The sequence below is a fragment of the Helicoverpa armigera genome, chromosome 9 (genome assembly GCF_030705265.1).
Source record: "Helicoverpa armigera isolate CAAS_96S chromosome 9, ASM3070526v1, whole genome shotgun sequence".
Taxonomy (NCBI): domain Eukaryota; kingdom Metazoa; phylum Arthropoda; class Insecta; order Lepidoptera; family Noctuidae; genus Helicoverpa; species Helicoverpa armigera.
The window spans coordinates 1,728,533-1,742,090 of NC_087128.1; the positions used below are offsets into that span (position 1 = coordinate 1,728,533).

At 35.6% G+C, this 13,558-nt stretch overlaps 1 protein-coding gene across 4 annotated transcripts in view; it reads left to right on the forward strand.

Annotated features, from left to right (window-relative positions):
* LOC110372723 (uncharacterized protein) overlaps positions 1 to 13,558 on the forward strand; it is a 386,544-nt gene that overhangs the window by 143,047 nt on the left and 229,939 nt on the right. For all 4 annotated transcript variants that reach the window (XM_049839203.2, XM_049839202.2, XM_049839204.2 and 1 more), the window contains exon 2: positions 10,204 to 10,621. In XM_049839203.2, coding sequence (XP_049695160.2) covers positions 10,204 to 10,621 — 418 coding nt within the window. The remainder of the gene's footprint in view (positions 1 to 10,203; positions 10,622 to 13,558) is intronic.

Consider the following 13,558-nt stretch of genomic DNA (forward strand, 5'->3'; position numbering starts at 1 on the left):
ATCTTTTTTGAAATAGGCGAAGTATTCAATTGGATAAAACTTACTTGCTTCATTGCTGAAATATTTGTTTGAAATCAAATAATATTTTTAGTAAAAGGAAAAACAAAAATAAATATTTAAACTGTTTTTTTTTTACAATATTAATATACTAGCCGTGTTACTGCGGTTTCACTAGCGACCTATGGGAACTACTGTTCGTACCGGGATAAAATAACCTGTTGCTGGGGAAGACTAACTTTCCAACACTGAAAGATTTTTTTATTATTATATGTAAATTAGTAGGTATAGAAGTAAAGATTATATGGACTTCATAAATTAAACCCAACTATAGGTATATACAATCCTGCATACGAATAACAGTAGACCCATTGCGTGTTTTCAAATGAATTTATAGCAACACTAGTTGAAGCCCGCGGCGTCGTTCATGTATGCCGATGATTAGTACAACGCCAGCTCTAAGGGTGCGTCTACATGTTGGTGGTTTCCCAACTATGTTGGGGTTGGCTTCCAGTCTAACCGGATGTAACTGAGTACCAGTGCTTTACAAGGAGCGACTGCCTATCTGATCTCCTCAACCCAGTTACCCGGGCAACCCAATACCTCTTTGTTAGACTGGTGTCAGACTTACTGGTTTCTAACTACCCGTAGTGACTGCCAAGGATGTTCAATGACATGCGCAAGTAATATGCATTTTAAAAACGTGCGGATCTAGCCACTCGAGCATATACCAAAGCAAAATACCCACCCGCGTGCTCTGTTGGGTGCGCGCGTCACTTGCGCATGTTTACTTGCTCCAGCTACATGCATCGTGTAGACGCACCCTAAGATACATAATACTAACCCAGGATTCCATGAGATAAAGACAGAGCTATACAGGTTGTATAGCGCCATTTCTCTCTAACAATCAATTTTGAAAACGTAGTTCTAGGTACCTGTAAGTACTACAGGAAATACCTCGGCGGTTCAGCAATTAAAGCGGTTTAAGTTATTTATTCCAATGATTTGTTTTATGGGTATTGTTGTTAATTTACTGTGGTGTTTTTGATTGGGATTAGATTTGTTTATAGTTATTGTGTATCTTCTATTCTATAGCTTATACATAGTTTTAGTAGAGGAATTAATGATTGTTGTCAGTAGCTAAGTCTACATGTTACTTATTTTAAAACCATGTTTTTCGATTAGATTGTTTATTCCATTTACACACTTTTCTCTCATTTATTTTTTATTCAACATAATGCTTATTACATTTTTTATTAAAACTTCTAGACTAAAGTTTTCTCAATGACAGAAACCCACATAATAATTAATTATGCGACCACAAGAAACGATTTGTGGTCATTTCTGTAAAATAAACATACGCAGAGAATACGTACCTACCTAACTAATTTCATGTTAGTTTTCGTAAAAAAAGCTGCAATAACTTTGTGGTTAGAAGTGACAAATGAGATGTTGTGGGTTCTAAGACAGATGAAGTTGATTTATTTAATTTCTACTGGTATATGTACTGTATTGTTATGTATAAATTGCTATTGAAATGGTCATTTTTTATGTATAGTTAAAATAATATCACTAGCATCCGTCCGCATTTCCTGGGAATTACTTAACTTAGAGCACTCCAATAAAAAGTAGCCTTGAACATCCCCGGTGCATGGAATATCTAAATCAGACAATAGTGAGACCACTTCTCTAGTTTCCTAAATACCTAGTTAAATTAATAAAGTCAGCGGCCAGCCACTGCTACAAATTGTATCGTATTGTGAAAAGTCGTTAAAACTCCGCTTTCTCAATTCCTAAATTTCTAATCTTTCTCCTGTTTAGTAAGTACCTCTACATGTATCGCGACTTTTCAGTAACTCGCCTAACAAACAGCTTACATTTTTCTTTTTCCACAAGATTCAGAAATAGACATCCAACCTCTTTCAATCAGCTACCTCATTTAAACGAAGATGCCATAAAACCTTTGCGAAACATCTGGCTTTCACCGCTTCAAAAGTCTACATCCACGAAGAACTAGTCCAAGGTCTTCGCAAATGAGTTTTTCCTTTTGATTTATGTTTTTTTCTTCTGCGTCGTGAAGCCTTTGTTTCTGAAACCAATTTATCAAAAGTTGAGAAGGTTGAAAGTTGAAAAATTGCTGTAATTCCGGAGTCTGACTTGTGGGGCCTCGTTACTGTTAGTCGGCAAATAGGAGGTAAAATGCTGGATGTATGAGCTTGTCGTCTATTTAATGGTGGCCTATAAAGTATGTTGAAGGAGTTAGTAATAAGGAACGGTATATGAGGAAGGTTAGTCTTATTCGTAGAGAGATTTTGGGAGGTAGCTTGCCTTTGCTTATTACTTGGCAACATCTGTATATGTAGTTTTAATTTTCCAGAGTACCAGAAGGACTTAAAGAAATTATGAAATAATCTGGTGTACTAAGTAAATATAATTTTTAAAAAATAAGAATAATATAATTTTGTCCGTGGCCCTCTATCTACCCTATAGCCTGTTGTTATATTTATTTTGATACGACTAAACCTGTGTAACAAAAAATTGCTCAAATACAAATCTCTTCAGATCGATTTTTGTCGGGTTCATGAAACAATTCCTTCCATGTGTAACGAATGCATAGCTTGCCCAAAAATTTCAGTAGGTACCTAAAACTTGGATACTACACTATTCAATATAAATTATCACTACGCAATGCACTTTTCCAATCTCAGTCCCTAATCAAAACATAAAAGGTTCTCCAACTTAGTTATTACGCAAAAGCCTTTAACAGTTATATCGTGACCTCTACGCTGTGGTCTAAGACGTGACCCAATGTTGGGAAACACATCACGGCTTTGATTTCTATAGAAATGCATTAATATTTGTTTGTGTTGAATTTTGATTGTTGAGACGGCGTGGGGTCTGGTTTGAGGATTGAGATGTTAGAAGCAATTGTGTGCTTAGATAGTTATTGAATGAATCAAGATTTTGGTGATTTATGCAGTTTCAAGGCTTGTAGCAGACTTCTTAGATTATAAATCTGAAGAATTTGTTTGTTTGCTAGTTTCAGGAAATACTGGTCCGATTTAAAAAAAAAATCTCTGTGTTAGTGACTTTTTCTCAAGGAACGTTATATTTGTTTATTTTATCCATTTGCGTGAAGTAGTTTCCACGGGATCTGGGTGAAATCGCTGGTGGAAGGTACTGCTTTTATATACTAGTCACCAAGATGAAAAGTACATCGTATAGGTACTTTTCGAAGCATTCTCATAGCAAATTTTATTTAAATTGGCACAGCCTTTATATAACTAAGGATAGCGTGATACCTACCACAGTTTTTTCAATGGGTGGTCGCAATATGTAAATTAACTTTTATAAATATTATCTGCTTCAGTGTTCTGTTTTACTTTAAAATGCAATTTAAATTACATGCAGCGAATGAAAAATTAATAAAATAATTAATTTGCCTGCGTAATGAATTCAGTTAAGCTGATGCACCTGCGTTAATTTCCGAGAGGTTTTAAAGCACTATGTGTTATTAAATCGGATGTATTTATGGTGGCTGGTTTGTAATGTATGCTGTTTGGTATAAGGTGAGAATTTTTCAGTTTACGCACCGATTTATCTTTAAATTGATTTTGCGTACGAAATAATTCCTCTTCAAAACACAGAGCTGATACAAACACACTGTACACTAAAAAGTCGGCCGACAGTTAACCCGATGGCTGTCAATTTTTCAAAAGTAAATCTTGATACCAATTAAAGTTTTTAGTCGTCTAATACCTGCTAAATGCCTGATAAGATTTCTGTAATGCGTGGACTACAATTCGTCTTCATACTGGCTCATAAATGAGACTAAACAACCTGCTGACGAAAAGTTTGAACTGTGCAAACACTCCAAAAGTTATGTTCTTTATCTTCTACTCCTAAATTATGCATCTACCTATTTTACTCTTTTCAAAACGACGTCACAAGTCACAAGTTATTAACACCGTAGCTCCATCGTTGGAACCAGTCAGTATAGTCTAAAAATATACCCCGTAATCATGGGCTATGAGTCTGCCGCATGGAGAACAAAATGACTAGCGGAGGTGTCATAACGGAAAATCACCTACGAAAGTAGCGCGCCAAAATGCAGGTGTACGGGAGACGAGGAACGTTCCGTTCGCCCTTATACGCCTGTTTTGGATTCCACAATTTTTTTGTAATACCGTAAATCGTTGACAAATGTCTTTTTAGAAGCCGAACGTTAGTTCTTTCGTTACTGATCGTTTTGTCCATGTCCACCGTACCTATTTGACCTAGAAGAAGGCCCCTGACCTTCCTGTATTATTGAATCTCTGCTCATCTTTCCTTATTCCGTGGTCTGCTGGTACCGCGTTGTCACACCGTGAGGATAACGATGTAATAACGATTATCATTATCATTATGGATAAGCGTCCGATAAACAGTTAGCCGATAAAAATGAACGATGATTTATCGGAAAATATCGGCGCTTTAAAGCTTTTGTGCCTTTTCTGTAGATGGCAGTTTACAGTAATGATTTACGCTATGATTAATATTATTGGGCAAAATTGTTGGCTTCCGTATTTTCTTGTGAACTTACCTGGGTATGGGGGCAATGAAACTCTGCCTACTATGCTATACTGAATGAGACTTAAAAATGCTGAAATATTTTTTAGTTACACTCAACTATAATGAAACTAATGAGATGGTTTTCAAGTAAAGACTTGGAAAATAACTGCGTTTCCTATTCTGTTCACGCCTGATATATTCTGAACCTAAAAAGTCTACTAATCTTTCTTTCTTTTCACAAATCTCTAAATACAGTTTTGACACATCACCGAAATAATTTAGCACGGAAGTGACGTAATATCCTGAACGAAAACAATTTGGCTTGTCTTTGATGTGAACGACTTCTTCATCTGTCACTTCTGCTGGTGACAAATCATGCATCGAGCTCTAAGGAGTTTGACAGTTGTGCAACTTTCTATGAATAAGAAAATAAAAAATACGCTTTCTTTTGTGACCAAATAACTTAAGTTTGTCCAGTCAAAATCTATTTGAGTAATAAATAGTTTTTATGTGTGCATTTTTGAGCCGTTTGGGGTTGAAACCCTGGGACCATGGGGCCCAAGTGCCCACAGACTATTTCGAGAAATTAGTAAGCGATTAGTGGAGTCCACTCGTGACCAAAGGGCTGGCCTATACTTCGGTCAAAGGATATGCATTGCCATCCAGCGTGGCAATGCAGCCAGCCTTTTGGGCACGATCCCAGCTGACAGCGATGCGGATGAATATTTTGATACCTAGTTTTAATATTTCCCTATTATAGATTAATATTGAATATATAAATGTAATAAAGAAAAAAAAACGTAAATAGAAATAAATCGTTTTTATGTGTATGTATATGGCAGGAATATACATAAGCAAGACTAATAACATATGACATCTTCAGCAGCTTTACTCTTCAAAAGATTTCATGCCTTTCAAAATAGATCCTGATCTTGTAATAGTAACTGTAAGGAGATGCATTTGGTCCACTATAATCAAAAACATATTTAGGTATTACTCATTCTCTATTTCATTTATTTCAATCTCCAAAAGTATCCCACCTATATCGCTTTAACTTCAAATTATTTATTAAACGCTACTCTCTTGACGGACTCAGTCAAAATTAACTAAGGCAATGCCTACAAAGCTATTTACCAACCATGGGTAATTCACCATAGGAATGTCATTCCGAATCGGAAGTTGTCTCGACGGCTCGTTATGTCAATATCCGCACCTCCCGTGCCCTGTGTCGGCGAATTACAAAGCCATCTGCAATAGATTGGGTGCAGGAAGTCAGGTGTTCCAAGATGGTTGATTATTCTGTAGCACAGAGAAAGATGGAATGCCTGATGAAGTGAAGAGTTTAAGGTTGATGTCTATGGCGCTTTGAAATTAGGTGGTTGTTGTTTTTAACCGCATTTGTCAATTCGTCGGATTTTTTTGACTGTTGTGTTTTTAATCGATCCGGTTAGACTGGAAGGCGACCCCAAAATAGTTGGGAAAAGGCTAGGGAGATGATTAAGATATTGAATGGACATTTATCGACTAGATAAATAACATAGTTACCAGCAAAGAATATAGTCTTCAGCAAAGTTACCTTCCTTCTTTCTTTCACCATGGAATCAGCTTTACTGATTTCTCCTTTTCACCTCACTCTATCCACAACATCACTTTTGGATACCTACCAATCTATCCACGGAAACGACGTCGCACCTAGAAAGCATATGTTTTTCAGTACCTAAAATCTCCTCTTCCCATCGAAACGGTATATTCAAAGCCTACCATAAAACCGTAGAAGGTTCTACATTAACCTGTAAGTTAACCTTCGCGCCACCTATCGGCTATAACCCGTAAGTGAGAAGGAAGTTACGTCAGCGCGGCGAATTGGCGCCTCTTTGATGTCACTGCTCACCGGTTTATCTGTCACCCGGGGTAGAGTGCGAAATGTTTAGACGTGGACAATTAATAGAATATTTTTACTTCTGACTGATGATCATTACACAACAAAATAAAGTGTATTTTGGAAATGAATATTAGATATGGATGCGTCCCTTTTCGTTACTAATTTATTAAAATTCATCATAAATTACGCAAAATTATAATATCTGTTAGTACATACCTACTGATTTTTTCTCTACTATTCGTAAAATTTGGAGAACTAAAACGTCCCCGTAATTCCTCTCAGTTTGCAGAAGTTTGGAAGGTATTTAGGTACTTTGCAATGGGCTAGACAGGCTTATGCTAAAATTCAGGCATAAAATTAACATTTACAGTGTAACCTCAAAGTTAAAGGCGTCTCCTAACTAATATTTTGTGAAAGGTAAGGCAATATAGCTTTAATCAACTATAACTAGTATTACATCATTAAAACACTATTTTAGAAAAAATATGAACTGAAAAACAATAACAATACAAACTTATAACGATGTCATTATGTCTACTTCTTAGCACCATATAAGAACAAAAAAAACTTAAGTCCACATGTTACGTAGTCGCAACAACACTACAAAATAAAACAAACGGAGTCATGAAGGAAATATTAGTCGCCCCTAACCACATAAGCACCCAAACACCAACACAGGACATCACACTTTATGTTATAAGCTACAGAGTTTAAAATCGCTTGGCAAAGTTGAGTTTTAAGGTACGTTTTAGAACTGTTAAGTGAGCTTCCTTCCCGTGGCAAGAGTATTTAGAATGAGCTAAATGGAGTTGTCTAAAAACAAAAGACTGCAGATGAGTCGTTTGGCTTAATTTCACATTCTAAACGTTCTCAATTTGAATATGAATGTCGCCAAGTTTCGACATAGAGATTTAGAACAATTTCTTAGAACGATTATGAGTTTTAACTACTTCGCGCTTGAAGAGTTAATAAGTTGATCGTACCAGAATAAGTTGGTATTTTTAAACACGACTGTTGTGTATAGAAATAGGAGATTTTGTTTCAAATAATAGACAACATTTTGGATGTTTTTAAACACTAATGCCCATTTTCACCAACAATCTCTTAATCTAAGTGCCACTTAGAATAAGGGCTCTCCCAATTTTGACATAAATAACTATGGATAAGGGATACCTAAACTTTGGTGAAAACGAAATTCTTATTAAGTGTTCCGTAAATGCTCTTGGGGGGTCCCTTAATTTAGGTATTTGTTGGTGAAAATGGGCATTACTGTATTATAAGTCAATCCTACTACCTACGATTTGACATTTAAGTTACGCAAGATTGTTGTAACAAAAACCGATTGTAGTAGCGAAAAAGATACCAATTAGTTAGGTACAATATATCAGTTGCTCAAATTATGCTACGCCTAATATTACTATATTAATTAACGCCCAACTAACCCATTAATCATTATCCATTACAGTCTAAATACAATAATTAAATCACTACAAACGAGCTCCCATATAAATTAAGATAGTTTTGACAGGTTTAGTGTAAGATAATAACAATGATCAAGTGATACTAACAATTAATAAGAATTGAGACGTGATAATTAGGCAAATGATTGATTAGTTTTAATTATAATAGAAGTTATATAATTTTTGGTGTTGTTATTTCAATCATTGTATCAATCAATTCATCACTGTGTTTTGAAGTACCGAGAATTACCCCTTCCTTTCAAAATTAAAATAAAAGATTCATTTTTCGGTAAATGAAAACCTAAACCATTTTGTTAACAAAATCCTCAAAGTTAAATACAGGAATTTTAAGTCTAAAAATATTAAACACATTCGTGTAATGTAGCTGAATTATCGTAAAACTGAAATATACCTGCATCATCATATACTTGTTGTAGGTACCTACTTACCACTTATCATTACCATTACCTACTTACCTTACACACTTTCCATTACCACCAAACTCAAGTAGGTACCTAGCCTAAAAAAAACGCTTACCACAGCTACCTTTTAAACCAAGTTGTAGGCAGAATGTTAATCCCGTCATAATAAACTTACAAACACGACAGGACGTGGATTAGGCTGTCTCTCACTGGTTAACGTTGTTTTATACTTCATCCCTTAATTACCGTCTTAAGCTGGGATTAAGTTAGGACTAAGTTATGAAGGGCTAAAGAGGCAGGTGACGTGTTTATCGTAGGGGCTTTGTGTTTTTATTAAGCCCTCTCAGATACCTAGTTAATTTTTTCGTGATAGGGAAAGTCCTTATGCGAGAAGCCGAAAATCTATCTCAGTGGCGTGCACTTGGAAACGCCTATGTCCAGCAGTGGACTGCGATAGGCTGATGATGATGATGATGATGATGAAAGTCCTTAAGCATCTGACAATAAAACTGTTTTTTTTTTATTAAGTTAAAAACCTCACATGTGTGTAAAATCGATTAATTAAGAATGACCTGATAGTCTATCTGTAAGTGAGTAAGTACAGTCGTAATAATTTATTTATTTCCACTGGGTGGAGCAATGCCTAATATTAGTGGAAGATTTAAATTTTTTCCCTTAATTATAAGGCCGCCAAAATACCAAAAAAATACGGTACACAGGTACTTTTAAATGCCTGCCACAGAACCTGATTTGTATAATCCATGGTTATAATATTAGGTATAATAACAGCTACTGCGCTGTGAACAAAGCCGATGTGATAAGTGAGATTACGGTGCGTGATAACTTTGTTTGATCATCTTTATCAAGATAGTGTGTTGCTGTAGTTTTTCATGGTAAAATTTTATTCTGATGACTGGAATTGTAACTCATTAAAGTAGTTTATTTTAGGAAATATTTGTTATTTTGTGTTTAACACTTATCTGCATTTACCTACTTTACCTAAATTAATTATGGTACTAACATTAGTTCATTTATTGATTTCTCAACATATTTTTCCACATTTTCTTATATTAAATTCAAAAATTAAAAAAAAAAATCATTTATTCTGAATAACATTTATTTTATACATTTAAAAATAATAAGCCTCATAAAGCAATACTGCATAACGCTGACAAAAAATATATGTAAAACGAACAAAACTACAAAATTTTTGTAACCCAATTGTCGCAAAAAACTGGCAATCGAGTGTTCTCGCCGCCATGGTATGGAAGTGCTCAATTTAACCGGAGCTAAGCTAACGAGTTAACTAAAACCGCGTAAGGTTCAGAAGGCAGCCCAAGGAACGTGCGCCACTGGTCCGTCGCAGCCGCGCGGGCGAGCGTCCGCAGCGCACATTACAAGAGGCGTTGCCTGGCAACGAGCGCGTGACGTCACGTGCTGTAGACCTTCTAACGAGAGCTAGTGATCTATAAACAGTTGTAACATCACACTAAAGAACACACTTCCAACCGTATGAAGCAAAATGAGGACCGTGTCTTTATCGTGACACAAATCTTGCTTGCGCGATTTAGGATTTTTTGCTATAACTTCTTAAGTTTCAAAATAATGTTGAATATTTTTACGTCAAAACACTGATAATCCTTTTATGTATCGTAAATGATTATTGGATATAACACATATTTGTTATTTATCTTGTATTTCGCGGTTTTATTAATTTTCTTTCTAAAACTTACAACAGCGCCATCTACCCGACCACGTTATAACTAATTTCAAAGTGCAGCGTCACGTCTTGTTGACTTGAATTTGTGTTTAGGCCGTAATTTTTTTGGTGTTTAGGGTATGTGTTGTCTGTTTGATTATTATTTAATTTTATCATTTTCTGTTGTTTCAGAATATCAAATAATGAAAGGGATGAAAGTCCGGGGACAGATGGCAACGTCTCCCCAGAGCCACCTGACCGACCGCCCGGGAAGGTACGGCAGGTGCACCCGGAAGACAAGACGCAAGTTCTTGCATACGACTCCACATATCGCAAGAAAAATAAACCGAAAAACCTCCCTTTAGAAGAGAATCATTATAATCACTTGGCGAATACTAACGTGGCTATGTCGCCAATGTATCCTTTGACACCAAATATTTGCGTGGAGGGTGGTAAGATTGAGTTCATAAAGTCGCCGCCAGGGAGCGCTAGGAACAGTTTGGCGCTAGCGTCGCCGCCACAATCTCCTTTGCTAGCGAGGCGCGGGTCGCGCGAGAAACGTGAAGCGCGAATCTATGATGAGCCTACTGAGAAGTTCGACGGTGATAAGGTAGGTGGCGCTAAATAACTTCACATCGTTTTAGTTTTAGGGGCTGGCAGAAATGTAACACTGTAGGTTACCCCACTAATAAAATACCGGTAGTGAATGAGATATTAGGGAATAAATAAATACTTATTACACGTAAGTAGGTATTTTTTTTTTAAAAATTGGAGTTCAGTGTTTAGGCATCCATTGATAGTGTCAAAGTAAAAAGTAACAGAAATATATGGGCTAGTATGATCAATTTACCTGTCTCTAATAACCAAAAAAAAATCTTTAATCTTAAACAAAAATATTTTCTTAAACCAAAAATCCAACGCATTCAAAATGTTACCTTTTCCGAAAGTTTTCCGTCCAATCCAACTATTACAATCTTTGCGCGAATTCTTCGCGAAACTAGCAAGTTTGGGGCGCATTCAATTTCTGAACTAGCGAAAGGTTCAGCTGACCCTTGTCAAAATGTTTTGAAAACTTCAAGCTTCTGGTCATGTTTCGTTCTTTATGCAATTTGGATTTTGAAAGCATTTTCTTGTTATGTCGTGGTATGCAATTACGTACTGATTTTTGGGAAACTACCCCTTTGTGAAAATTGGCAGTAAAAGTTTAGGGTATTGTAAAAATATTGACCAGTCACACATTTACCTAGTTGGTAACGGGGACTTAGGTAGTACCTATTTACGTATTTCAGTTTAAAACTTTGTTATCTGAACAGAGAACATTTCTCAAACCTTTCACACAATACTTAGATACAGGTAGACACTTTAATTTGTATGATTAAAAATAATCTCGTACTGTATCATATCCCTACTGGCAGGTACCAAGCTCCCTCTTTTATTATTTTTTAGCTAACGAAAAAAAACTTCTTTAAAAAAAAAGTTTGTTGAAATTACATCAACCTCCACATAAATCCACTTTAAAGTTATTAATATTTAACTTCTTTCATAACAAAATAAAACTTTTAATGCCATAAAAATATAAAGATACCAAAACAAATTCACCCTCCCCCAATGGCTGATCACATGTAATTGCCTGATGCACCTTAATGCGTATTTAGTCGACACTAAATTGTTTTTGAAAGCCTCCAATATCTAAGAGATTGTCTCCTAAGATGAGGGGATATACTTCTGATGAAGGCTTTTGGAAGTTTCCCTTTAGTTTCGTTTTGATTGAATTATTTTTCCGTCGATCTTCATAAAAAGTTTATCGAGTATTTTTGATGTGTTTTCCTCACATTTGGCAGTTAATAAGAACTAGAAAAACAGCAATTAATGATATTGCATTATTGATATTTTTGTACTGATCGAACTATGTTGGTATGTCATGTCATCTCAGATGTCATAAATGACTAAATCGTTACTCCGAACTACAAAATGTTACAAAGAATGCTGCTCAACTCGTATTTTTTATTGAACATAATTGCATATCCAAAGAACTTTTAATTTATCAAGGCGAATTTTCAAATATCACCATCGCTTCTCCAAACACATCTAGTCTTTATGCTATCGTATTGTATTGTAGTTACTACAAAATGTTACAAAGAATGCTTATCAACTCGTAATTTTTCATTGAGGGACCCTAGAAATAAAATGCATACCCAAATTAAAGTTTTAATTTACAAGGCGAATTTTCAAATATCACCACAGTTTCTCCAACAAAATCTCCGAACAAATATCCAAGAAAATACCACTAACATTTCGAATTAAATTCAAACACAGACACTATGGTATCTGCACCAAAACTTATTGCAATCCAGACATGCAAATGCGATAGACACCGTAAATTGAATTAATTGCACAGATTCTACGACTAACCGACCTCCTAGGTCTGTGTGGTCCATGAATTCCTATTATCATCTTGCTTTATGGTGGGAAGAAATCGGAGGTCCTAATCGAGAGACTTAAATTAGGAATTGGTAGGACTGGGTTGCGTGTGTTCTAATGCTTAAAAGGGATAGGAGAAGGTATGTGGTTGTATGTCTTTGGTAGATAAAGCTGTGTGTGGCATTAGTACTATATATTGTCTTGAGTATTTTAGCTGGCTGATACCTAATTAATATTTTACTGAGTTACAAAATGTTTCTGAATTTACAAGACTTTTCAGCCAACGACATGCAAGCATCGAGACAAAAAACTATAACTCCACATACTAACAACTTTATAGACGAATGCAGCCGATCAGCTATTTAACTATGCAAATCGGTTTCCGATAATGCGTCTCAGACAGTTTGCCGATTTCAACGTGTTACATCGGCAATGACAGCTTTATTCCTATTAATGGACGCTGTAAGACTAATTTAGGTTTAAGATAGGACTTAGAACTGCGGGATTGTTGGAAAGAGTTACCGCGGCCTTGGTACATAAAAGGGCTACGACGGAACACGACGGTTTTTAGTCAATACAAGTCTGACGCTCTCTCACCGATGCTAACCCACAGCTCGAGGTGTCATTTGATAATTTTTGGCGTCGTTAAAAATAAAATAAAAAGATAGGACTTAGAAGATAATTTAGGATACTTACATGTACATGATTAGTATTTTGATATCCTTTGTGAAGTATTATTTGAACTAGCTAAATGTGGTTTTTAATGTAATGATTTCTTATGAGACTTAGATTTCCTACGATGAAGTAAACATGTATGGTACATTATTATCTTTTTCTGTGAGAATATCGTTCTTTGAATTCTTTATTGCTATTGTTGATATAGAAGTTATACATTTTCTACGTGCACTACAATTCTTTGATAGATAGAATGTACTTGGGTCCTATTGTATTTGAAGTAGGACATCTCCATTGAGACTTAACTGCATCTTTATAAAGGAACGGTTAGTGTTCTGATAAAGTCGTTCCTTCCATATTGTTAACGTTGCAATTTTAAGACCTATTTTTTGTGCCGAAAGATATTTTCAAGACGAGAAGAGCATTCAACCTCATTTACCGCAGCGTTCTT